The sequence below is a fragment of the Haliaeetus albicilla genome, chromosome 4 (genome assembly GCF_947461875.1).
Source record: "Haliaeetus albicilla chromosome 4, bHalAlb1.1, whole genome shotgun sequence".
Classification (NCBI taxonomy): Eukaryota; Metazoa; Chordata; class Aves; order Accipitriformes; family Accipitridae; genus Haliaeetus; species Haliaeetus albicilla.
In genome coordinates, this window is record NC_091486.1 from 26316320 (window position 1) to 26343469 (window position 27150).

General features: G+C 40.7%; 1 protein-coding gene across 1 annotated transcript in view; it reads left to right on the forward strand.

Moving 5' to 3' along the window:
• Positions 1 to 15865: 15865 nt before the first annotated feature.
• Positions 15866 to 27150, forward strand: part of AGPS (alkylglycerone phosphate synthase) — a 61952-nt gene continuing 50667 nt past the window's right edge. Inside the window, exon 1 of the mRNA XM_069781535.1 lies at positions 15866 to 16111. Within this exon, the coding sequence (XP_069637636.1) occupies positions 15915 to 16111 (197 nt within the window). The 5' untranslated portion in view covers positions 15866 to 15914. The remainder of the gene's footprint in view (positions 16112 to 27150) is intronic.

Below are 27150 nucleotides of genomic sequence, written 5' to 3' on the forward strand. Positions count from 1 at the left end.
TTTTCTCTGAATTGTCATGCCAAACAGTTGTCCGCTTTGTTGTTTTTTTCATAGAAAGGCACCTGTTCAATTTTAGATACTGTTCAGCCTGTTCCACTTCAGTGGTCTGCACTACCCCTTCGAGAGTCCTGAGCTTTTCACATTTCAGGCTGCCAGCTCTCTTATGTGCTTTTCCCCAGCAGCCAATTTTGCTCTGAAGCTCTTATTGGAGCCAACTTCCATTCCTTCATAAAGGGATACCCTCTTGTTATTGCAATTGAGGAGTTCCATAAGAGGCTTTTAATGTCTCCAGAGTGTTGTTATGTACGATAAAATCTTGAATTAAGCTTTACCTAACACTTGTTCATGCAATATTCATTTATTGGCAAATTGCATTTGTTTCTGCTGTTGACAAATACTTTTACGTTTATTTCTAATACCGTGAGTACATGATCAGATTCATATAGGACTGAATAAAATGTTCTATGGTCTGTTTGATTAGCAGGAGCAGCTCAAAGCCTGAAATCACTAAAATGTACACTGCCATCTTGTGTTCTGAAGTTCTAGATAATATAAAAATGCACACTATACACACAGCTTTTCACAAAATAGGAGTTGGCTATATGAGTAGAATATGCAAAGTTATCGAAAGATGTTTGCTGTCATTTTTCTTTTCTTTCCTGTAAAATGTAAAATAGTCCTTAAAATAGCAAGTCTCACTGGTAACTCTGAATTCACCTGTTCTAAGGATCTATTCCTTTTAATTAGTGATTTGTGGGTAACCCAGTAAAAAAAAAAAAAGACTACAGAGAAAATTCTGCTAAAGCCAAGCTGTTCTCTTTTTCCAGCAATAAGGTCGAATATGGACTCCAAGGAATAGCTCTGTTGCAAGGCAGCCTCTGAGCTGGTGTGGAGTTGCCAGAGGAGTTGTATGCCAAGTGCTTCTGCAAAAAAGGGGTATGATAGAAAAGAGGGAAGACTTGTATTTTCAGCTAGAATCTCTCCCCCTTTGGAACAGCTGTAGTGCAAACATAACTAGATCATCCCTGAGGCTGTTCCAGTATGTACTAGAGGACTAGTCACTTGGTTGAAAGAGGACCTAAAGTTACTTTTACTTACAAAATGAAGAAAGCGCATCTAACATCTCTGCTCTGTGGTCTTTATTCGAAACTGGATTCAAAACACAAAACCAATGACACATCTTAGTGGATGACATAAGTACTGCATCTCTTCTTCTAAAAATGATCATTCCTTCATAAAGTGCTAATCAAAGAAGTCTTTTTGTACATGCATACTTCCAGTTGCTTTCACTGTATAGCAGTATTTCGCTCTGCCTTTTTATTATGTTTTTATTAATTCCAGCTTCTTTCTACAGTTGTTTACTATTGCAAACATGTAGGAGCACTCTTAAACATGACTTTGAACAATAGCTCTATAAAACCCAAAGGATTTATTCCATGCAGCTGCTGTTGCCTGAAACGAGCATAAGCAAGATAGGGAAAAGGGTGCCAAAAATCAAATCCTAAGCTTAGAAACACCTGGGGCAGTGCAGGAAATAGTAAAAGCATATCAAGGTAACAGATGCCAAGGTAGAAGGGCAGAATGGCAGAGAACATTAGCAGGGGAGAGGAGCACACTTGGCCTTACTTGCTCAGAAGTTCCCCTCAGGTTAGTTGCTTTCCGTGCCAGAAACTTTTCATTCCACCTGTTTGGCATTTCTTAGCCCATTTGCACATACTTTTGTACGTGAATTTACAGTATTATTTGCCACCTCTGAAAGGCAAACGCTTGTGGCACCCATTATTGACTGGTGCAGGCAGTGCTTCTGTCTCCCAAGGTTACTTTTTATGGCTTACATGCGTAATATACCATGTCACAGTGTTTAAACAACCTCCCCTTCTTGTGAAATGAGCAAGTTAAAATGATTCGAAAGAGCTTTTGCTCCTGTAACGACACTTTTATGATACTTTACTGCTTTTTAAACTTGTCTTCAAACGGCAACGTGTGTATTGTGGTCTGGTTGCATAACCTCCTGTTTCAGGAAGAGGAGAACATTAAAACTGTTTGCACAACACAATGCAGTCAGTGTTTAAGTAATGTGAAAAGTTTATTGAAAAGGACTTTGTCATTTCAAAATCTGGAATGCTTTGCTAAGATTGTTAATGCTATTTTATTTACTTTATCTGCCTGTCAGATTCCTGCCAGTTTTCTTAGTTTTCTACCATAGAGTCATACTTCCTTAATTTACATTCTTTGCGGTGTTGCCATCTGAGAGATCTTCAGACAGAAAAAGCTAATTGGCTACATATGAGGAATAATAAAACAGTAACTCAAATTGTGCTAGAAATTATATCAAATAAAGCAGGAAACTGTTTTCTGTAATCTCTGTACTACAGTAATCTCTGACAGGGCAAACATACACCTCCCAGGTGATTGAATAGCGCTGGCCGTAACAGTTACAGGAAAAGCAGAAGACGGAAAATTACTGCAAACAGAACAGGTCTGGGAGGAGAACTGACATCTACCGTGCCCTCAGTTCCCAGAGATGTGGGTTGACAAAGCCTGTGACTGGTCAGTCTAAGCCTCTTAAGCACCCCATGCTCCAGCTTTTGAGTGTCTGCCAATGGTTGCCATACTGCGTTAGGCCACATAATGTCCTAGCAATGCAAGAAAGTTTGTTGTTTCCATTCTTACTTTGTTTTACATTAGCTAGTTCATTTTGTCACTGTGAGACCTTCACTGGTGCTAGAAGATGCCTGTCCATCAGCTTGCCCATGCTGGTAACTACCTACTGTCTAAAAGTTAATGGTGGGAAACAAAACATTAGGGATAATTCTAAGCATGTGAGTTGAACCTGTCCCCTCCGGATGAGTAACTGTAGGGTGCAGTACCATATCTGAGCTGCTGGGTTAATCCTGAATGTGAACTTTGGAGAAAATACTAGCTCAAGTTTAGACTTTCACGTTCCCATCTAGGAGTGCCCTCCAACCACCTGAAGCCACAGGCATTAGGCAGAAGTGCAACCACTGGGTCCAGCTAAACCTACAGTGCTCTTGGGAACAGCAATGAACTTTCAGAGAAAGAACAAGATCAGGGAATGGCAGATAGTTTCATTGAACAAAACTTCAAAGCACTTATTTATATTTTGTCCTATAATTAAGCTTAATATTTCTGAGCTTTTCCAGAGATAGAAAGCCTACTGTTTCTGTTATTGCAGGCTTTTTGCACTCCTGGTAAACCCCTCCACATCCCTGGAGCACGTGCTACACTTCCCAGAGGCCTTGCATGTATTTTACTATTCAGGGAGAGTTGTCTGAAGAAAAAGGAGATCCACCACAGAGTACAAAATAATCAGACCTTGAATTTAAAGTTATGATAGGTTTTTGTTTTATGTTTTAACAAAGCTGCCTTTCCTTTAAAGTGTCCATCTGCAGGGCTATAAATGTTAGCGAGAAACCCTCTGCTTAGGTTTATTTTCTGTTACCAAGAGCAGCTGGCCATCTGCTGGGTAAAAGGAAAGCCATGCTTTGGTGCATTTGGAAGCAAAGGTCAGAAATAGCACACCCCAGTCCTTTGCCAATGACATGTTTAGGCTGTGTCTGATCAGAAAATGTCTCGTTAACCCACCCTGCTCAGCTTACCAGGTCTCCTTAGATCAGAACTCAGTATTGTGCAATTTTAAATGGCTTTAACATAGAGATGTCATCTATGTAAATCCTTGCTGTCCCTAGATGTGGTAGGACAAATGAAAAGATGTCACCAGATTTTGGGGTACAGCTTCAGCCTCTGTGTTCCAGCACGTGAGGCGGGGATGTCTGTGCTAGCCGGGCATTCCAGGACATGCTGCCTGCTCTGTCTGGCCTGTGCTGGGACTACCTGCAGGGATTTGCAGGGCTGAGGACACTGCATCAAAAGCTCACCACAGAGGCACTGATTCAAATCAGCTCGTCACAGTTCAGCACTCCGGAAGACTGGGAGATGCTTGTGCACAGGGGCTGCTGACTCCGGAGTCCTGCTCCAACATTTAATACATTTTAAAGAGTCCTGGGGGCAGTGTACAAGGGAAGATGGAGTGAAAAATGAAGGGTTGATGGGGAAAAAAAGAATTTGTAAGCTTTTCTGTTAAATCCAGTCAAAACATAACTGACTGAAATCTCAATTAAGATTGACAAGGCATAAGGATCAAGTCTGTCTGTTTTAACACAGCCAACAATGCCGTATAAGTCAAGTGAGAGCTACGGAAGGCAGGAATGCTTTACAGTTCTGGGTTACATGGTATCACCAGGAAAATAAATCTGAGGTAAATAATTTTTCAATTTTCTAATGGTGTTTAGAAACTGGTTAGAAGCTGCAATAAAATATATTTAGACACTATTACAAAAGTGTTTAGAAAATACTTTGCTGATAAACAAATACATGCTTCAGCTGACTACAAAATAATTGCTAAAAAGCTTTCTGTAGAAGGAATGTGCTATGTCTCTGCATTCCTGCTCCAAGAGCAGAGAACTCTCTGCTAAAGAGCCAAAAGCAGTGCTTTCTGCTCTGAGAGTTGGAGAGTTTGAATGATGTACTGAGCAGTAAATGGGGAATTTAAACATCTTATTGGAGGAATAAGACAGAAATTATCTCTAGCCATTTAAGGAAAAAATCAAACACAGAAGAAAAACTCAAATTAGGGACTCAAGAACAGGCATTTCAGCTCTGTCTTGTTTTTCTGTGTACCAGGAGTCTCACCCTCTCGATTCCAGCTGAAATTTGGCATTTAAATAGGGGTAAGGCAGTTTTAATGCTCTTGGCCCAAGCTGCTTTGTACCAAGATGTCCAGGGTAAGTACTACTACTGTCACAGCAAGACAATTGTCCTGATAAATGTCTCAATTTTCTAACTCTCTCTCTGCTGAATTTATTATCATGGTTTTATTTTTCCTTCAGTCACAAGGTTGTACTATTATCCTTAACTGCCCTCTTAAAACTAATCCATACATTGGCCAGGAGGGAGTGCTCTAGCAGGGGAGCCAACACTATTATCCTACAGTCTTGCTGTTCCAGCAAGCTTGGGAATGATTGCCCTGAGGTTTCTCACCAAGCTGCTTTCAGTTCACAAGAGCATGAGGAATCACTCAGTACTTCTTTTTATGCCTAGTCATTAGGTATATTTACAGTAGTACTTTCTCCCTCAAAGTTTGGCACTGCTTTCTTTGCCCCCACTTTCTGTTTTACAACTGTTCCTTTGCCCCTAAACTTCCAGCGCTGCAGCGCTGAGGAGCCGTGAACACAAGGACAGTTTGTTTTTTAACTTCTCAACACACAAAGAATGTTGTGTTAAAGAGAAAATAAATTCTGTTTTTCTCTCATTTGAAAATGCCTACCTTCTTCAGCGATATCATTGCATGTAATGGAGCAGTAAGCTGGTCCCCTATCAAACAAAGAAAGCAGTAGAGATTAATTATCTCACAAATATTTTGGAGAATCAAGCAGTTCACCCATTTGTGCTGCTCCATTTCCCATGTTTTCAGCTGAAAGAGCAGGCTGCTGTCTAAATTGATGGCATCCTTTTCAGCTGAGACCAGCTTAATCTATTTTGTGTTCTTCAAAAAAGGAGCTGCCTTTGTTATCCCTTGTATGCACCACATTTCTCTATCGAAACAAAGCACTGGTGAACAGCATTGGCTTGACAGTGCCCAAGACTGGAGTCCTCAGGTCTGGCAAGGCAGCAGCAGTAGGAGCATTTAAGATGTCCTGCTGGTGCAAATTCCACAGGATAAGCTGAAGCTATTCTTTAATTTTATAAACTTAATTAAACTTCTACAATACAATAATCAAATATGCAGATGAATTCAAATCACATCATCATTGGGAAGGAAACAAAATTTTTAAAAGTTAAAATCAACAAATAACCAGTAATTCCAAAAGTGAAAGGGAGACATTGCCAGGCTGCCTGCTAGTGACTCACGATTCAGCCTGCTCTAGCAGTGCTTGCTTACTTATAGGTAATGATGCTTTTTAATGGTTCCTACCCATGACTGTCCACTGTACCCTTCTCCAGGAGGCTCTCGCTCTCATCACAAAGACAGTTTAGCTGCCTCTGGGGCAGCTGCTGAACTGCTCCGGTTTATAGCCTTGCATATTCAGATAAATTGCCACTCATTCCTCTTAATATACTGTGCTGTAATTTGCAAAATCCTGAAAATCATCCCTTTTTACTAGCATCTCTGATGTTAAAACTATATTTTAAAACCTGCAACATATTTGCATCTGAGCAGAAATGTTGCTTTTACTGATACAAATATTCTGTTCAGCTGCCTTTGACTCTTCAGCCTAAATTATAGTTGAATCAACATTTGTTTTGTTTCACAGAATGACAGAATTAGCTACATTTGTTCAAGCTTCCTTGATTTACTACTTGATCTCATTATTATTACTTCAGCCTGTCTCCTCCTTCTGGTTTTTGTTTCACAGGTGGGGCAAAACTGAAGAGCTTAGATCCAGGTCCAGAAAAAGGAGAATGAAAATGAGGTGTGGGAGCTGCACGTTTCTGCCCCAATCCAAATGCAAATGGTATAGTACTGGCATAACAACAATTTAGCTGAATGTAAACCAGGAAATCACTCCCTGCTGTGGTTAGCCATGAGTGCAACAGCACATGGTGGATGGCGCTCACCAGCCTGTGGTTAAGTTAAGTTCCCTGTTCACAGCTCTGTGCCTCTGATTCCTCTTTCGCTGACCGCAATTCCTCCTTCCCATTACTCCATTCTTTGAGGAACCGCAGAGGTACAAAAGAAACATGGTACAAGGACACAGAAGATCTCGTGTTCATGGCATTGGCAGTCTCCTGCTGAAGCTTTCTGTGGCACAAGCACATAAAAAGCCATTGCTGGATGTTCAGTTTGCCTCCATTATCTTGCTATGTAATTGCTTAGGGTACTTGATCCCCTCTTGGCACAGCACATGAAGAGACGATTAAATGCCTAATACCACCACCTGTTTCTGTCTACACTCTGCCTGACTCTTATCTAATCATTCTCATCATCTTTGCCTGTGTTCTTGAATGTCTTTCTAAACTTAAGATCTTGAAGCATGTCTCTAAAAATGAAGATGAGTTGTATTAGTCCCCTATATCCACTTAGTACATACAGGGAAAGTACCTTTGATTTGTCAGAAGGCACCTCTGATTTGGCAATGCAAAGGGAAGCTGGGCCAAACTAGAAGGAATGAGACAGCATTGAAGGAAAATTTGGGGGAACAGACTAAGAGGGAAGTGAATATCACCGAGGGCTGAACAGAGGTACAAGTACAGTGGATCGGGAGACCACTGGCTGTTTGGCTAAGAGTGCATGTAGCTTAGTGCATAAACTGCAAATATGCTGCAAGACATCAGGACACAGCTTAAACCATGCCCTCAGTAGACCTTAATGGCAGGGATAGTGTTTACTTTTAGCTGTGTGTTGAAAGACTGTGGATCTCAGTTATGAAAGTATATGGGTGCCTACGTATATCAGAACAAATGCAGAGGCTTCAGAGTAGTTGTATTCTGTCTACCATTTTCACAAAGCACCTATCATGGGCTGGGAAAATCAGTTGTTTAATAAAATTTCTCTCTTATTAGTTATAAAATCTTAACTTTCCATTAGTAGTTACCTTTACAGGACATTTGTACTATTGTATAGGAGATAATTATGGAGTAATATAAGATCATATGAGGATAATCTAAGTATTATTGAAACAGAATTAACGATTTTAATCTAAGCTGTAGCTGTTTCATTCTGCTTTGACATCTAGTTCCCTCCAGGTCATGGAAAACCCTATTGTTTTAAGCAAAGGAAAAAAAAAATCAATTGTTTTGCGTGAAAAGTGAATAGAACAATGGTGCTATGTGAAGGGAACCCTAAAAGTAAAATCAAACACTTCAGTCAAATACAACTCACATTTAAAGAATGTTTTGTTCATTTTAAAGCATCCCATGATTATTTGTCAGCTTCCATTTGGGAACAGTTCTTGCACGGTCTATTCAAACATCCTGCCTGTCCCAAATGCGGTGTTTACACAATTACATTGCTTAATTGTGTGTCTGATGTTGCATACCTTGGTATTCCCTAGAGCACACTCAGGTAATTGTCTTAAAATGTAATAGACACTAGAAGAAATTGTTCCTTCTCATTAAACTCTGAGGAAGGATTTGCAATAGCTGATTTGTTTGTTAAGCTGCCTTGCTATCTGATCTAGGAAAGGGGTTTTTCACAACAGTTAAGTGTTACAGCTTTAATTGAAATATGTCAAACATTTCTGCTAAGTTAGCTGATTAACGTCCATTTTCAGCAGTAAAGAATTCTGTAATAAGATTCAGTCAAGAACCACACAAATACGCTAGGCTTTTCATCAGCACCTTTTTCATATTTTAATTAAGCAGGTAAAAAGTCCAACAGGCTTAAACTGCATTCAAGCACAATCAGCCCTCTCCATACCCTTGTATTTCTCCTCCTCCTGAGATGCTATTTCTCACCCAGAAGTTGTACAGCTCTTGTCATACATATAATCTTCTCAAAAGGATACACAGGGATTGAGTTTCTAATTAAAACCTGAGCAACATTCTCTTCCACAATACAGTTTATACATTATATACCCTTAGGAGTAAAATAATGGTTATTAGAACCAATGATATGTCTAGGGACATAAGCAAGAGAAATACAGAATTAAGCAAATGCTGTTATTAGGTCATTTCTTCCTTCTCTAAAATCTGAGAAATTGTGGCGGATTGGAAGAATTTTAGTGCAAGAATTTTAGTGCATTGAACTACATACTTAGAATAGATTATTTAACAAAATGCTATAATACAATCTAGCACCCAGTATCTCCCTGGAGGATTGGATATACATAAGAGATTCTAGCAGTATCCTGAGTTGACCTCACACTCCATACAGATTGGAGCACAGGGGACAGGAGAATGCCAGTATATAGGATTATCAGGACAAATTGTTGAATTTGATTAGTGTTTACTATAGCCAGCTTCTCCTGCCTCAATTCCCCATGGAACACTTCTCTACTGTCTGCTGGCTATCAAAGCAATATATTTTGGGAAAATATAAAACAGCATCTTTCCTTTCCAAACATACATAACTATCCAAATGAGGAGAGTATCATAATTATATGAATTAAATGTCTCAGAAGGAAACTACCTACTCTTTTCAGGAGAAATTCATAAACTGGGCTGAGAAAGGCAATGCTGCTTCTCAAAAGGGGATTTTCAGTGTTGCAGCACTTCCTGCCAGACTCTTCCACAGGAGGGCATAAAGCTGGAATGAAAAATGTAGGTTCTGAAAGTAAATAGAACTGAGAATAGTTATGAGATGAAGTCAAGACAAAATGCAGGTGTACAGGAGTTGCAACAGCCAGGAAAGTGTAGGGGCAAATAGTTTCTACAGAAGCTCCCTTGTCATGCTGGGCAGTTACATTTCCCTTTAATTGACAGCTCTCTTAAAAAAGGGGAAGGAGAGAAAGTCTTGGGGCAGTAAAAAAGAATGTGCAAACCATACCTGAGCTCCTTTGGGATACGCATCTTGAAAGCTAACTGTCTGTAAATGTCAAATTATGGCTACTTTCACTGACAAAGCCGCAGGAAGCCATATGTGGTAACTCTAGTTGGTTTTACTGAATTGCCTCAATAAGTAAGTATGAAAGCTTTTTCTCTTGAGAGGCTTTTGACATACGTTGCAGAAGAGTTGGAACTGGGCAGGGCTATACATCTCTATGCATGTTGTCCCTCAAACGGGGTTCATTTACCCAGTGTGCAAGCCAATAACACACAGAGTCAAGGTATTTTCACATTAATTTCATTGATGCGCATGAATGGGTGCCTGTCTCAACACAGCACACCTTTGTCTCAAAAATTCCCACATTTATATACTTAAGTAATACATATTCATTATTATTTCCCTTAATGATTGGTTCGTTCTTCTTTGCCTCTAATATGAATTAGTGCGCAGACTCTGTCTTCTTCCTTCATTGTCTTCTTTTGAGTAGGTGGTATCATTTGAGTAGGTGGTCAATGAGTCAGTGGTCCCGATTTCCCCATGTAGGAATTACCTTTTACCTACTTCTTCCCCAACCTTGGCAGTTCCAAGCAGTTCTTCAAGGTTTATTGACCAGACCACATTCCATTACCTCTTCTGACACAAACATAAAGCCCCATTTTCTAATAGTTAGTTCCTAAACCCTAAATTATGTCTAGTTATTGTTTCCCTATTTTAAATATTAACTGATGAGGGCTGTACACAGGACATTAGCAGCTCCCTTATTTCAGTCATATTATACATATTAATTGATAACACACAGAGTTTTCTAGGAAGCTTGCCTTTCTTCCCTTCAGTTATTTGGATGAAGCAGGACTGTCATTACAGTAGAATGAAGAAGGTGAAGTAAGTTCACCGGGAACCTGCGAAGCATGTATATTGATAAACATATCTGCTACTATTGCTAGCAGTGATAGGGTTTAACTGATTTTACTATGAGAAGTAATCAGAAGAAACCAATAGAAATGTGTCTTACCTAGTTTGCAAAGGCCAGCCTTGAACTGATTGATGCACAAACTCATCCATGCATACAGCAAACAATTTAGCAAGTATTTTTCTTTCATGCAAAATGTGATATACAGAAAAGTCAGATCTGGAGTTATTACTAGTACACAGATAATAATAATGTATTTCTAATAACTCTGCCTTGGGGCACCAGTGGAAGGCTTAGTGAAGTCACAGCAGTTTCACAGAGAAGTTGATACACATTTTTTAATATATTATGGACAAGGATTTAGCACTTGCTTCTCAGTGATTAGCTGTTGTTCAGATACAGACTTACTTCTAAGCTCTAGCATTTCTAAGCTGTTCAAATAATCTTGTCAACTGAAAGCTGAGTTGATTATCTTTGATACTTTCTCTCTTTACCAGGAGAGAGTTGACCACCATGTACAAAAACATTTGTATTTTTTGTATGTTTAAAGAGAGAACATGATGCCCACTAACCTTTTCCAAATAAAAAAGGTCAGCAGATCCCTAGGTAGGACGTTGCATTCATGGCCCATGCTCTGCAGGCTTTTATCACCTTTTTCCTAGTTTCAGTTCCTCCTATCCTTGTGCAACCTTTCCAATCCAGGCTGATCCTTGCCAGTGGCTTCAGGTCCTGCAGACTGCTCCCTAGCTGTAAGCTCTGAGACCTGGGCCTTTCTCCTTCTGTGGCACTAAGGCCTGCAAGTTGAGCCCCATATTGCCATAAGCTGGTAGTGGATGGATGGATGGATGCGGTGCCTTTCGCCCAGGGTCTCTGCTGACTCCATAAAAATGGCACAAAGCCTAAGTAGGTCTTAGACAAATTGGCTCCTTTCAGGAAAAATTCTTGGCCCATTCAAATATCAACAAAACTCCTCCCAGAGCATGAATTACTTGGTGTTGAATGACAGGTTAATGAATGGGTGTAAGCTTTTTTTTTTTTTTTCCCCCCGGTGAAAAAATGACTAATCCAGAGGTGATCTCAAGGGCTTATGCTCTTTTCCCCCTTTTATTGCTTCATCAGCTTCTTCTGAGCCCATGATTCAGCTGTGAATGTCCCACACCCATTCTGTACCTAAGGGGGCCAAAACCCCACCTCATCTGTAGGTGGTGGCTTTTTGTACAGGGGTACAGAACCAAAAGGTGTTCTAATAGATTAGTGTCAATCATATCTGAATAGCAGTTGAACTGGAGAAATCAAGAACATCTAAACCACACCTTATTCAAGTAGGTGTTTCCTTCTGTTTTAACCTTGCAAGTAGTGCCATGAAATTAAGATTCTTGAAAAAATTAGTTTCTAATTTCCCACCTTTCTAGAAAGCAAAGGATTCTTTATGTTCATTTTCTCATTGGCTAATATTACGATAATGTTCTTCTGTTGTCCTCAGAAGCAGTGAGGTGAATTAAGAATTATAACGCACAGCTGTGCTACTTTAAAAGTGAAAAATAAATACAAAATCCCATAACATTTTTCCACTATTTAGTCAGTTAAGGAACAGCACAGGCATGTACTATAGCACTGGAAACTCCTGCTAGTTTCATCTGGGACCAGGAACTTTCTCAGGTTTCAGTAAAACTTCTTTGAAAATTTTCAAAATTCTTTTTACAGTTTAAGTTGAATATAGTGCTCTACCTTCTCTTCTAGATATGTGTACAGTTGCTATTTCAGCAACTTGTAAGTTGCTGAAGCTTCTAAGAGTGGATGTGTATCCCATCAATTAATTTTCCACATCTGATAGCTACATCTCAAGGGCTCTCATGCTACATTAGGTGATTTTCAACAATCTGTTGAAGGACTTCATTCAAGGCAAGAAAATTTATCAGAAGAGTCTTTTCTTTTCACAGCCTGCGTATGGGTTACCCAACAGTGCAGCGTTCATCCAGAGCAGCATGTTCCTTCCCTCTGTGCTCTCCCACGGGACTACTACATAATAGAGCTGTGAGACACCTTGTTATGATGACCTCTCTGAAAGTTTAAAGTATTTTGGCTACTTTATTTTGTATTACACTGTAAACTCTCTTTAAAACTATGTTTCTTAAAAATGACAGTGTCCAGAATTCTGGACATGCAGGTCCTTGGTGACATGACGAGTGTCACGTTGACCTGGCATCTCACTCATGCTTGCAGATGCATTCAGGTATATGGGAAGGACAGCTCATGGAACGGCGAATGTTGCCGCTCTGGCTCAGCAATGATTAGCTTACTTCAAACTACCACGTCGTAGATCTGCTGGCATTTTTACTGAAATCAGTTCTCTTTGTTGTCACAACCATATTACTTCCAAAATTGTTATGTTTCCTAAGTTTTCTTTTCAGCACTTCTACTTATCAGATAGACTTTATATGAATCAATTAGACATATTTTTTGAAAATATGCCAGTGGTTCACTTCAGGCAAATGATGAGAAACGACGACCTCACAATCCACCAGTACATTATGTTAGTGTTTCTTTTTATAAAGATTGCCATCCTTCCAAGGGAACTGAGGATTGCATGCAGAGCACTGGCAGGAACTCAGCTTTCTTACTGTAAGCAAAGACCCCTCTTGCACAAAAACAAGGTGTCGTTTAGCTGTACCTTTGCTCTGTGTAAGATAAGGGTTCTCACTGGTTTCCAAACCATACCACCATGCCTCTAATACCCCCAGTTAGATCTCCAGCCACACACGCACTTGAGAATTAATCGGGAACTTCTTTGAGAATTAAGTTCTGAGGTGGTGACAAATCTTGCTTATCAGAAACTAGTTGAATTCAATTTTTTACTGGGAACCTCTATGATTAGGATCAAATAAATGACCATTGGGCTCATTATTGTTCCTTACAAGTGACTGTGATACAAAGAAATATTCTAGGAGAATCTGAAGCCTACTACAATGAATCTAGTATCTCTTTGCCAGCGTTCAGCAACCTGAAAAGATTTAGATAACTGTGACTTAAAGTCCCCCCAGCTATAACCAGAACTTCAGTAAACAATGTGAATGGAAACTCAGTCAAGAGACCCGTGTTTGTTCCCTACAGACTGCCTCCACAGCAGCAGACAGTTAAATGTGGATATGCATGAGTTAATCCAGAAAGTAGTATACAAATTATTCACATGGGGGAAATTTAACTCCATAACCAAACTATCAAACTGCCGGAACAGCTGTTTATGTTGCAGTAATACCAGAAACCTAACCTAAAGCTGAGACCCCATTGCAACTAGTGCAATTCCTGCCCCAGGAAAATTGCAAACTATTTTCTAGTCAAAGTACACAAAGGGCATAAAATCAATTAACAACAGTGAGAATAAAAGCAAAACAAATAGTAATAATACCTGGGTGGCTTTTATGTACTGCTTTCCATCAGTAGGTCTTATAGGGGTTGATCCTATATTGTCACACAGTCCTTAGTGTACTTATCTTCAAATCAGTCTCTCTAGGGAGATACTATTTTCCCTGGTTTATATATGGGGAGCTTTGACTCAGAGAGGCAAAAATATTGCATGTGAAGTAGGGAACTGAACCAAAGTCTCACTGCTTGTGCACTACGTATTGCTCCCTGGAGAACTTTCGGCTAGATGCTGCTCCCTGGAGAACTTTCTGGTAGTTGCTTAGCTAATGGAAAGGTATCAAGCTGAAGTATCATGGGAGAAATAGGTCCCTGAAAGAGATTCAAAAGAGGGTAAGGTAAGAGTTTTACGAATTTTCATGTGATTTTATTTCATATACATGACATAACAAGCATAGGGGTGTATGAGGAAGGAATAAACAAATAAATCAACAATAGGCAAAACATCATTACAAAAGTATTAGTAATCGTATAGATATTAGTATTCCACTTCAAGACTTCAAAAAAGCTGGTCAGTGCCATCCAGCTCCAAAAGCTGATCATGAAAACAGGTCGTGTGTGACAACTGAGTAGGCTTCAACAGTGTGAGGTATTTGACATCACAGGGAAGAAGTTGGAATTAATCTGAGTAGGTCATGTAGCCCATCACCTTGACCCAAGCAGAACTGCTTATAACGATGTATTCTCTGAAAGATGTATGTTGTCTGTTCTTAACACTAACGAAGGTGACTTTATTCTCTACTTAGGCAGACTACAACAGTTTTTAATTTTCACTGCCATTAGAAAGTAGTCTGATGTTATACTGGTATACTGAAGCTGTATCTTGCAGTTTGAGCTCATTACTTCTCACCAACGTAGCTGGGACATGAAGTGCAGATTGATTGCTCCCTTTCACTTCCTAGCAGTCTTTTGCATATCTGAAGACTGATAACCTATCTTCCTTAGTCTTCTTTAAGGGACTCAGTTTGTTCAGCCTTTTTTCATTCTCTGATGAAAAAAACCCCTCTTCTCATCTGTTCTCCTTTAAAATCTTTCCAGTTTCCACATCTTTTCCTGAGTGGAAATTCAAAGGTGACCAAAGCACTCCAGCGCATGAAAGTAAATTCCTAGTACCAGACAGCACCTGGGGTTGGCATCACATCTGTATCTCCCCTTAAATCCCAATTCTTCTCCCTCTTCACAGTGATGCTACAGGGTGAATCCCAGCTGTTCCCACAGGGCTCAAACACGGTCAGGACTGACAGTTCCGTAACCAGCGATGGCTGTCCCCACTACAAAAGGGGATATAGTCCCTCCAGCCAGTCAGCATTCATTTTGTGGTGTGGGTTTACTGGGGGGGGGGGGGGGGAGCGGCTCACCGGGAGCCTCTCTTCTAGCAACATATGGCATGGGAAGAACAGCCAGGTTACACAGGCAGACGCACTTGGCTCCGCAGCCTTCCACTCACCAGGGCCTTGTGTCCCTGTCAACAGTCATGGTAAAATCTGTAACTCCTGTAGGATGATCTGTCACCTCACCAACCTATTTCTTAAGTAACCCACCTATGTGATTGCCATTAATTAGCATTTCATCAGTAACTTAGGCAATCCTCACCTGTAATGAACACGCACCTGTGTTCCCTCATGTTTAAGAGATTAAAGGGGTGATAACTACAGCACAAGATGTGAGAAATCTCTAATAAAGCCTTTTTTCTCTCATGTTTCGTCACGTAAGTCCTGAGCTGCTGAGGCAGGCAGCTATTCTGGCGGGCTGCACGGCTGCTGATGGAAGCAGGCCTCGGCTTCGAAGCTCCAGCCATAGGCGCGCCCTCCCCCGCTGCCGTCTGAGGAAAGGAGAGCCGCGCGGGGTCGGGTCACCGCACGGGGGGGGGTGGGGGTGTAACGCCTCAGCTCCCGCGGCGGCGGGAACCCCCCTCCTCACGGGGCCGCGCGCACCACGGCTCCCCCGGGGCGGGGCGGGAGGCGCGCGGGCGGCGGTGCATGCCGGGACGGCCCGTATGAGGGGAGCGCCGGGACCCGTCTTCCGCCCGCCCGACCTCTCACCCGGTGGCGATCGGCGGCACAACACGGAAGTGCGATGGCGGCCGCGGCGGAGGAGGCAGCGGAAAGCGGCGGCGGCGGCTCCCCGTCCTCCGCCCGGCGGCGGCTGCGCATCATCTCTGGTCACCTGCGGGGCTCACCGCGGGCTCCGGAGCGGGAAGCGCTCTCCCTGAGCCCCTGCAAGGCGCAGGGGGGCTCCGCCGGGCCGGCCTCCGGCTCTATCCCGAAGAAGCGGTGGGTGCGGGCGGGGGTCCCCGCGGGGCAGCGGGCCCCGGGCCGCGCCGGGGGAGGGGGGGTCCGCGCCAGGCTGGGCGGGCTCCCGGGGCGGCCGGCTGCCGGTGCGGGTGAGGGCTAGGGCAGCCGGCGCTGCGGAGAGCGGTCTCGCTCCCGGCCGGGGACGGGCGTGGGCTGATGGGGCCCGGGAGAGGCCCCGCGTGGGCTGTGCGGGGAGCTGCGGGGTCAGCTGGGCTGGGAGATGTCGGGAAGGCAGCGGCGGGGAGGAGGATGGGGCTAAGCCCAAACGCGGGGGAAGCGCTGAAGCGATTCACCACTGCGGGGGCTGGATGAACCTGAAAGAAGGTGGTCTTCAGCCTCTCGCTTGTTTTTGTAGTGGGTGGGGTTGTATTAAAATGGAAGGTCGTTCATAGTCACCTTAATAACTGGAGAAGAGGTTCAATGTTTGTAAGATACTTTGTGGCTGTTATAATGAAGAATGCAGCACGTGTGAAAAACAAAGTTTGTGTATGGGCTTTCAGTCCTCCTCTGTTCACAGATATGTGGAATCTTCACTTTATGTGAATGCTGCCAAAAACGTACTTGTACATTAGGCTCTAACTCAAGTTTCTTAGAAAATGAATAGATTTAAGTATATTAACTACCTTTTCTGTTTCTTACCGTATTTAGTAGTAAGGAATCTCAGGTCACATCAGACCAAGGGAAGACAAATAGTGAAATTGTCTAGTTCAGAACTGTTTCACTGGGTCTTGGATTTATTTTTCTAGCAGATTCTTTCAAATGCTACAATTATAATACCATGATACAGTTTCATGTAATTTATCATCATGAGGCCCATTTTTCTGTCAGGGAGGACTTGTATTTGTTTTGTGATTTCCCCTTCTCAGATGTGGATTTTCTATATGTGTGTTGGCTTGCTAGTCTGTAAGAGCATGTTACGGTTTAGATTATAGCCAACCTATTGCTCTCCATTGAGCTGTGTACAGGGACCAGTATGGTAGTGTATGGAGGCAGTAAAGAGGCAGATAGGGCAAGTAGTGGATAAGAGAGTTGTTGCTTCCTTTGAGGAAAATCCATTCATCCCATGGTTTGCGCTCAACTTTTTTTTCAAGAAGAGAGCAGGGGACAGTCTGAATTATTCTAACATGCCATTTGTGGCCCAGGGCCACAAGCTGAGCTTGCCTGGTTTGGGAGGACTGGGATGTCATGGGCATGTAGTCAAATGTTAACAACCTTGAAAGCCTTTAGCTCTCACTGAGAGGGATTTGATGCTCTTGCAGGAGATGTGTCAAACAGTGCTGCTCACTGGAAGAAATGGGTCATTCCAGAATTGTTGCCTTCTGTATTGAGTTTTTCTTTGGTTTGAGTTTAGGAAGAAATCATTGTTTCAGAAAAAATACCAGTTTAGCTAGGGAAGAAATCACTGTTTCAGAAAAAAATACCAGTTTAGCTAGTTTTCAAGGATATAGTTTAAATGGATTATTGCATAATTTCTACAGCCAGTTATTTCATCCTTGAAGACCGGGAGAAACAGGCTTTTGTGAAGAGGCGTGTGACCTGAAGGATAGCTTCTTTCTCCATAGAAACATGGGCATAGTGAACTTAACACGTGTACTTCTACAAGTTACCGACATTGCTCTCCCGTATTAGGATTTGCTATAGGATCATAATGGATTGCTATTTTTACTCTAAATAACTTGTTCTGGATTAAGAATAAAAATTATGTTGTTTCAAGGAGCTTATGATCAAAATGGTGCAACTGCTGGATACTTTGCTGTGGGAGTGTAAGGGAGGTGCTGGAAAGCTTGGTCTGCACCATAGGTACAACTGTCTTGATATACTTGGAGCCCAGCCTTTTTGTATGTGTAGGAACAAAAAAATCTTAAAGGGAGATGTATTTCTGTCTTAAGGTTCCCTCTGAACACTTGAGAAGTGGTTGAAACATGTTTGAGATGTTGCAGGTGACAATTTTGATACTTAAATATATTTGTCTTGGATATGAGGATCTAGGTAGAGTTTGTGTTTGAGGATAATTCCCAGGTTTTGAAGTGAGTGATGGGGGAATAAAGACAATTTTGTTGCCTATACTGATTTGGAGGTGGCAAGTGATGAACATCTGGAGTCCTGTTCTAGTGACTTCCAGCTAATCTGGAGCTGGTTGATCTATTTGTGACGCCTAAAAGGTTGACCGAAAAATCTGGTAAAAATAACTGACCTATAGATGGGTACTGTGATATTGCATGGCTTTTATCAACAACATTAGGACAATCCAAACCCAGATGCTTTTTTTCTTGCAGTCTTCTGTATGATGATTCAGCTTTTCTGCCAGTTTTGAACTACTGCTTTAAGTTTTCCTAGCAAAGCTGCAGCCAGAAGTACCTTAAGCAAAATTTTTGTTCGTTATGCTTGTTGCATCTTTTCCTGTTTGAAATGGTGTCAAAGCTACAGACACTATTGTACTGGATTTAGGTGCACTCTTCTCATCTTGCATTTCTTCTGCAAAGTAGAAGACTTCCTATGACCCCCCCCCCCCCCCCGCCCCGTTGTAGTACTTTAGGTGTATGTCTCTGATCACGGGAAAATTTTTCTGGCTGCTTATCCAATAGTTACTAGACAGTGATGTGCAGAAACATGGCTTTCTTGTTGATAGTTCAAAGACCAAACTGTTAAGGATCTTATCCAGACGTTGTTCACCACCAGTAGAGGGGAGGAAGGAGAGTATGTGGAGTTGACTGAGAGTCTGTGGGTGCTCATCTAACTGTTCCTGTTTCCAAATAAAAATGTTTGTGAAGGCTAAACAATATGTTTGCAGATTGATGTGTTTAAAGATTGTAATATGCTTCCTGCTTCTTAAAATGATGATTATTGAGATGGGAAAGGTCCTCTAAAAAGACAAGCAACCCTATATTCATCTGAGTATCCTCTTGAGGGAAATCTTAAGTACTAGAAGAGTGGAGAGATGTTATTTCTTGGTGGCATTCCTGGCTTGAGTTTCATATTTTAATTCAGTGTTGCAGTGGAAGATGGGGATCATAGACAGTGTTAGACAACGTGTGCTGAAGCATTAACAGGATGATAAGCATGCTGAAAAACTTACTAAAAAAATTGAGTTGGAAAAGAACTCTTCCTTGAAATTACTTTTCTGAGCTTTTATGTTATGCTGTTGACCTTTGTTGACTTGTTACTAATAAACTTGCTTTGCTGGTGAGACATGAATTAAAAACTTACATACAGTTATTTTGAAGATGAAGAAGAAGTAGTGTTCAACCTGTACTGCTTTGAAAACAGTAAGGTGCCACAACTCCCTAGAACACAATTGTACCAGAGTAACTGTTATGTATGCTAGAAAATGAGTGCCTCAGAGGTGGAGCATGCACTGATGTTAATCTTGCCATAATAGCTTGTATTATAAGTTATTCAAATAAAACTTTAAACAATTTGGCCCTTGTTAAAAGGGAGTATTAATTGGTTATAACTAAATGTTGACTCAGTAGCTCATAGGCTTAAAATTTTTCTGTCCTGGAGCAAGAGAAAGCAGGGCAGGATTTCCTGATTTTCCTATCTCTTTGTAGAGAAGCTTCTTTCCTGTGGGATGAAGAGAGGCTTGTGGATCTCTCAATTATTATGGGCATACCGTTATCCAAGGTAAACTAAGGGATGAGTGTATAGCCAGCCACTTGCTCTATCAAGTTCACACCCAGGTTGCTCAGGGTAATGCGTTAATATTGCCATACCTTCATACAGACTCTTGCAATTCTTGCTGTAGTTGCTGGTAGTGATTATGACTTCAAGCAGCAACATGAATTAACTCCTAAAGAGTTGATGCTACTTGAATTTAACAAGTAATGTCAAAGAGGCTTCATATCTTACCACCAATATTCAGAGCAATCTTTATTTTATTACAAACACTTGACTCTTTAGACAACAGTGTTTAAGCAACACTTGACAATAAACTGAATCCTGGTATAGCTGATTTCTGAGCTTAAGGTGTTGGAAACTTACGTCAAGGAGGAAAGGGCTGGTGCCACTAGAGAGTCTTAAATCAGAAGAGTAGGAGCCTGTTGCATTGAGGAAGGTGTGGCAGTTCGCAGGAGGCTCTGTGATTGCATCAGAGCGGTTAATAGCTAGTGAAATTTAATGCTTGAAGTAGAGGAATGGTTAAAGAAAGAAGATTCTAATATGGAAGCAGCCTAAAAAAAGGAAGTGTCATAATCTGAAGGCAAATGTGACTTCATATTCAAATTGCTTCAACAGGAATTCCTGTCTGTCTTCTAGCTCCAAGTTGTTGAGTGTCAGGCAGATGAAATGTAAGAAATCTGTAAGAATTTAAGTAATATAAGAAGTATTATCAGATCATTTGATACCAAGTAAACCAAACTGGCTATATTCATTGGTTAAATTTTATTAGAAAAAAATGAAGATAGAAGATAGAAGTGTAAACTATGTTTGATATATAAAGTACAATATGGATTGTTATATGAAAGCAAATAGCAGCTTACAGCAAAAACTGAAAGAATTTTGTAGATAGACTTCTTGATATCTACTGAGATCTGAACTGTGATGTACAGGAAAATGAATGTGTGTATATATAGCTATTTATTCAAACTTGATTTGTTTTTTTAAAACTGAATAGAATGATCTGTTAATGCTATAGACTAGAGTAATTACTTGAACTTCGTAGAAGCTACTTTGAACTGGGGTGAAGTAAGGACATCTGTAGTGTAACAGGTTGCAGCCAACTAGACTTTCCTGAAATATAATATACCTCTTAGTAGAGAACAAGTCATGTGAAGTATTAAAAAAATCAATTGTAGGCTGAACATGATGGACAAGCATAATGCCTCTGTAGTGTTGTTATATCCAAAATTGGGCTGTTGTGTGCAAGTCTTCAGGGTTGATGGTATAGGCCAAAAAGTTTTCTTCAGCACTTACGCTCTGTAGCAAATACATCAGATGCTAAAAATTCTCTATGCAATAGGTAAAACAGTGTTGTTCAGGAACTGAGCTTATTTTGCTAGAGCAAATAAATGGCAGACAATTTAGTGCTTCATTAACTCATTTTTTTAAGATAGTGAGGCAGCTTTCCTGGTTTTGCAAGCTTTCAAAAAATACTTCTTAAAAGACTGATCTGTAGTGTTTGAAAAAATCTTTAAGTGCTTGTTCATTTGCTGCCTGGAAGTAGCCATGTGCATGCAGTTTTTGTAGTAGAGCAGTCTCTTTGAAGACAAAAATGAAACCAGCGTCAACTAAAGTAGTAGGTGGAATAGAGGTAGCTTCTAGTAAAGTATTCTGTTGCATAAGAATAATCATTTGGCTAAGTGTATACTGAGAAGCTTAGTTATAATGTCTTGGCTTTCCTGGATCTTTAATTCACCCTAATTGACTTAAGCTTTCTATGAAAGAACAGTAGAGAAACACTGATTTCCTTATTCCTTGGGGCTTTTTTTATTACAGTGTGGTGAAATGAAGAGTAATGAAATAGTTGAGGATAGGAACATGTGTAAGGAGAGTTAACATTTGTTTTATCAGAACAGTTTTTTAAAAAACAAAGCACACCGCTTTTGAGTACCTAAATCCTTCAAGTCTTATGCCTAAAATCTTGTGTCTGCATTTGTAGCTTACTGTAGATTTAAGCTGTAACTATGAACCCAGGTTTGTGTTGCCATATCTGATATTCAGTCAACAGAATAGCAACTGAATCAGGTGTACGTGCAGCTGCAGGGGTTTAGCTGAAACTTGAATGTATCTAAGGTTAGAGAACAGATGTTATTTGACTTTAGGCTTGAGAGTGATTACATTTGGTTTGCTGCAGGGAAGATCCTCTGAGAGGGAAGAAATGTAAGAATGAAACAGCAGATAGTCCCTGCCTGCAGCATGGCTTTCTTCTCCAGATAAATGATGCTTTCACAAAGCAGTTCTTGAAGGGATTCCTTGGGCTGCATTCCTAATTTCCAGGCACCTCATACTGATTACCTACTGGCTTTAAAAACACTCTGGAGTGTCTTGCTTACTTGGTTGGGAAGTGTGACTATATAACCCAAATGGAGAGACTGCTCCAGAGGAGAGGGAGAGTGACCTTCTGGTGTCACCTCTGGAAAAGGTTCTGAATTTCCAGCTGGTGGTCTGAGTTGGTAACCAAAAGTCCAGCTGAGGTAGGCTTTGAGGAGTTACTGTTTGGGTAATGTTGTCTTGTTGTAGCCTCTTAGCACCATAGTACTGCCTCAGTCTTACTGCACCCATGCACTGAGTTTTGCAAGAACTATACAACCTGCAAGACTTCTTTGCATTGTTAGATTAGGCAAATATTGGTGCTTTAGCCCATGTGGTAGCCCTAAAACTACCACTTTAAACTAATTTCCAAGAATGTGCTGGTTTTTGGATCATGAACAGGAGTGTCTGAGTGTTTTATGTATATGTTGTTTTAATGCTGAGCATCAGCTGGTGATTGGATTGAAAATGCTGGTGGTTATTGTAAGGAAATTGATGTGAGCATCTTGGCTTTGTTCCACCTGAGTCACATTGATTCAGCTGGGTTGAACTGCACTTTCATCTTTTCTGAAGAAAATATATGAAACTGTCACTTGTCCTTTGAGTAAATTAGCCTGTTTGTCTCAGTTTTGTTTATAAAGTACCAGATCTTCAGATTATTTTGGAGAAGGGGGGAGTTTTGTTGATATTTATGTGCTTAGATGGTATGTCTGTGTAATGAGGCAATTCCATTCTTTGTTAAATCATATGATGCTAAAGTTTGGAGTTCATTCATTACTTTATCTTGGTTCTGATATTTCATTGAACATGATCTCATAACTTTATCATAGGTGAAAAAACTTTGTGTTTTACTTCTGGTGTTATAATATGAATGTGTTTTAGACCTTGGAAAATAAAATGCTCTGTAACTGTTGGTGATGCTTTTATTTTGCAGTATAAAACTGTCCTGGTTTGAGCTGGGATAGAGTTAATTGTCTTCCTAGTAGCTGGTATAGTGCTATGTTTTTTGAGTTAGGTATGAGAAGAATGTTGATAACACACTGATGTTTTCAGTTGTTGCTAAGTAGTGTTTAGACTAAAGTCAAGGATTTTTCAGCTTCTCATGCCCAGCCAGCGAGAAAGCTGGAGGGGCACAAGAAGTTGGGAGGGGACACAGCCAGGACAGCTGAGCCAAACTGGCCAAAGGGGTATTCCATACTATGTGATGTCATGCCCAGTATATAAAATGGGGGGAGTTGGCCTGGGAGGGATTGCTGCTCGGGAACTAACTGGGTGTTGATCGGTGGGTGGTAAGCAAATGCACTGTGCATCATTTGTATATTCCAATCCTTTTATTACTACTGTTGTCATTTTAATAGTGTTATCATTATCATTATTAGTTTCTTCTTTTCTGTTCTATTAAACTGTTCTTATCTCAACCCACAAGTTTTACTACTTTTCCCGATTTTTCTCCCCCATCCCACTGGGTGGCGGGGGGAAGTGAGTGAGTGGCTGCGTGGTGCTTAGTTGCTGGCTGGGTTTAAACCACGATAAAAACTCTTCTCAACTGGCAGTTGTAAGTATTGTGTATGCAGATGTTTGATACATACTTGTGATGGGAATTTGAAGCTACTGAAAAATGATATCCATGGTTTAATTACCATGTGGGTTGAACTTTGGATGCTGAGCTTGGAAACTTGTGGTAGATCCTGTGCTTGTTCTTCAGTTTCCTAGGGAGACACAAGAACTTTTTCAGCCAGTCAGTGTGCCTCTCACTAAAACACAAGATTTGGAGAGTGCTGGGAGGTACAGTTTTGCTGAAATAGTGTAGGTCTGGAGGCCTCTGTCTGCCCAGCTGAGTGACTGGATGCCTCAGGAGCATTAGTTCAGCTGGTGGATCGGGAGCCACCCTTCTGCACCCTGTGACTGGGCATGCTGCCACCTCATGAGCTTCTGCCCAGTTTGTAGGGACCTTAATGGTCATTTGGGGGCTTAATATAGTGCCTTGTGCTGTGACCTCAACAGCATCCTGCCCAGTGTCTCCTTGATTATTCCATAGCCAGTTTTCCAGAAAAATGCAGACAACACTCAACTCTTCTTATTTTGCTGTAAAAATCCTTATTGCATTGAGTCAAACTAATATTTCAGTGTTGGGCATTGTAAAGAAAGTGAAATATTTAAATTCACTTAACCTAGTAACACTGTTTTCATCTCCTGTTGTTACTGTTTCCATGGTAACTTGTTTTCTTTCAGTTTTTTTCCCTTCAGACAATATAATTTTGTGCATGTATATAAAAATATATATTAAAAATTAAGCAAGCTTTGCTTTATAGTACTTAATACGTTTCAGTAGTGAATTTCTGGCTTTTAAGTTAGAAGGCAAGAAAGAACTGGTCATTTCCTACTGTTTCTGGCTAAAATATTCCATATTTCTGTCAAAGATGAAAGTAGAGTCAGTGAGCTTGCTATTTTGTTGAAGCCAATGTACAGAATAGGAAAGGTGTTGTCTTTAAATGAGACAGTTCAGGTACAGTACAGAGCTGAGTAACACTGAGCTTAAAGCAAGAATAATACCAAATGTTGATGAGTCTGTCTATGTTTGTTTTTGGAAAGTGTTTTTTTTAACATATTTTGAGGTATTCAGATATTATTCAGAGTATTTAGATATTATACAGAGTATTCAGGTTATTTTTGTTGTTTTACCATTTAGCAATCAAATTCTTGAATTTTTGAAGAATGAGGCTAGAAACTTTTACTACAAGGGAAACTTTCGGATGGTACAAAATACTGAAGTGTTAAAGGATAAATAATTTTTAAAAGTCTAGGTAGGTGTAATGGTGGTACATATTAGTTGCAGATCGATGTGTACTTTGAGTCCCTTGGTCTCAGAGCCAGGATTGGATAAGTTGAGTACTCATACATGGAGGGAGCTCTTAATGTATGCTTAGGTCTGCAGATGCTCAGCAATTCTTTCTGCCCTTTATATTCTTCTGGAATGAGTTTAACACTGAGATTTTGGGAATGAAAAGCTACATTTCCTAAGAAGGCTGCATCGATTGCTCAGTCACAGCTTGGATCATTCTTGAGAGGCAGGTAAACATGATGCTAATCTGGCAGGCAGCTCTAATTGCTACACTGGGGCATTACAGAGGGCAGTGGGAGTGCTGCACTGGAGCTGGGGTATGAAAAGCTTTTTCTAAGGAATGGTGACTGTATAAATAATGCTGCAAAAGGGCAGTATGAAAATGAAGAAGAGGGAGGAATGCTGTTACAACACTTAGGATTAGAAAAAGACTTTCTTCCTTGTTTGCCTTCTGTTTATTATGCTGTCAAATTCTGGTTTTAATTTCCAAATGTAAGCTGGAAAGACAAGGAAATGCAGAGCAGGTGTGTGTGTGTTATAGTGCATTTCCCTTACTTGAGGGATCTGGGGTAGTGAGGCACACCTGGGGAAGAAAAGCATACTGGCCTGGCCTCTGTCTTGCAGACCTGCTTGTGCCTCTTCTGAATAATGTGTCAACTAGTATGTAACACTCTTTGAAAAAGTTCTGCTACAGTCTTTGAATTCTATCAGTATGACACTGACATTGTCTCAGTAGTCAAGGAGGCTTGCAGATCTCATCTGATGCCTCCCTCTTTCCTTAGCACTGAAGGCAATTCCTTGGAGTCTTGAGGTTCACCAGCTCTTGTTCATGAAGAGTATACCTTTCAAATGGTATGTGAGAAGATCTTCCTTGGTGGTCTTGGTCTTCCTGCAGGTCATGTCAGTTACAAATAAATCGGAGCTGACTAATCATTCCTTCTTTTAAAATCTGGTTGGTCTTTTTAGGCTTCTCTTTTAGGGAGCTGCATGCAGTGCTTCCTTTAACTTGTTCTTGGTGTGTAGGCATGAAGTGCTAGGAATGACAGTAAGTAAATCAAACAGCAGTTCTTAAACTGGTAGTGCTCTGGTATGGTGGAACAAAAGAAAGGTTAAATGTAAGGCGACTGGTTTCAAAAACAGCCTTTCCTGTCTCCAGACAGAAACCTCAGACTTGCTCAGTGTAGCTTTGAATATAAAAATTAAATGCTTAACTTTTGTGGCATTTACCTGTCAAGATATAATACTGCCTGTTATGCAGGGCAGGGGGGAAATCTGACTTTGTGTTATGAGGTAGCTGAGATGTTTCAGAACCAGCTGTTCTACAAACATGCAAACTGTTATATTAGATTTTAATTTGATTATTCTCATCACACCAATAACAAGAGCTATGTTCTCTGGCAGAGTAAACTTTATTCGGGAGTAATTCAACCTGAAAATAAACTCTTAAGTAAAAACTCTCAACCTCTGTTCTGTATTTTTAAAGCCTGATGAAAGCATCAGGTAGTTTAACACCAACCTAGGAAAGTAGGCCTTTAGAAAAGGCAAACAACTGGGAATGCAGTCAGCCTAGCAAAAACACTTTGTATCTGGGTCTTTGTTCAGTGCCTTAATAGTACCTTCTCTGGATTTTGTGGGACATATCTATATGCGCTGACATCAGGACTAATGATAGTTTCAAAGCTGTGCTTTATCAGCTTATCTCATGTCACCAGTTCCTTTAGAGCCTGTTCTTGTGTGTCTTGGTTGATCTGATTGTCTCCAGCTTTGCAGCTAGTTTCTCTAGCCTGTTTCATGCATCATACTTGGCACACTTATTGTGGCACTGCCTTGCAAGAGGACTTGCCTCCTAAGTTAGGGGTGAAGCTGCTCGAGCCTTGCTCAAATTTTGCTTATTAATATCAAGTCAGTTCTGACTTTACAGGGTTTGACAGAGATCAGGTGTACAGAAATACTATGTTTAGTCAGCAGAGGGAGAAATCTTGCTTTGAGGAGGACTGCAATGATGGGGATTTGAGGGGAACACTTAGTTTAAAAAAATAAATGCCACTTGAGTTGGCCAATTTTGTGTCAGCTTGTTCTCAGCTGGGAACAGCTCAACTGTGTATGACGTGGTGTCTTTGTGGAATTTCTTATAAATATACACAATATTTATAAATATAGAATATAGGAATATGTGTAAAAATAGGCAAGACTGCATAACATGCATTAA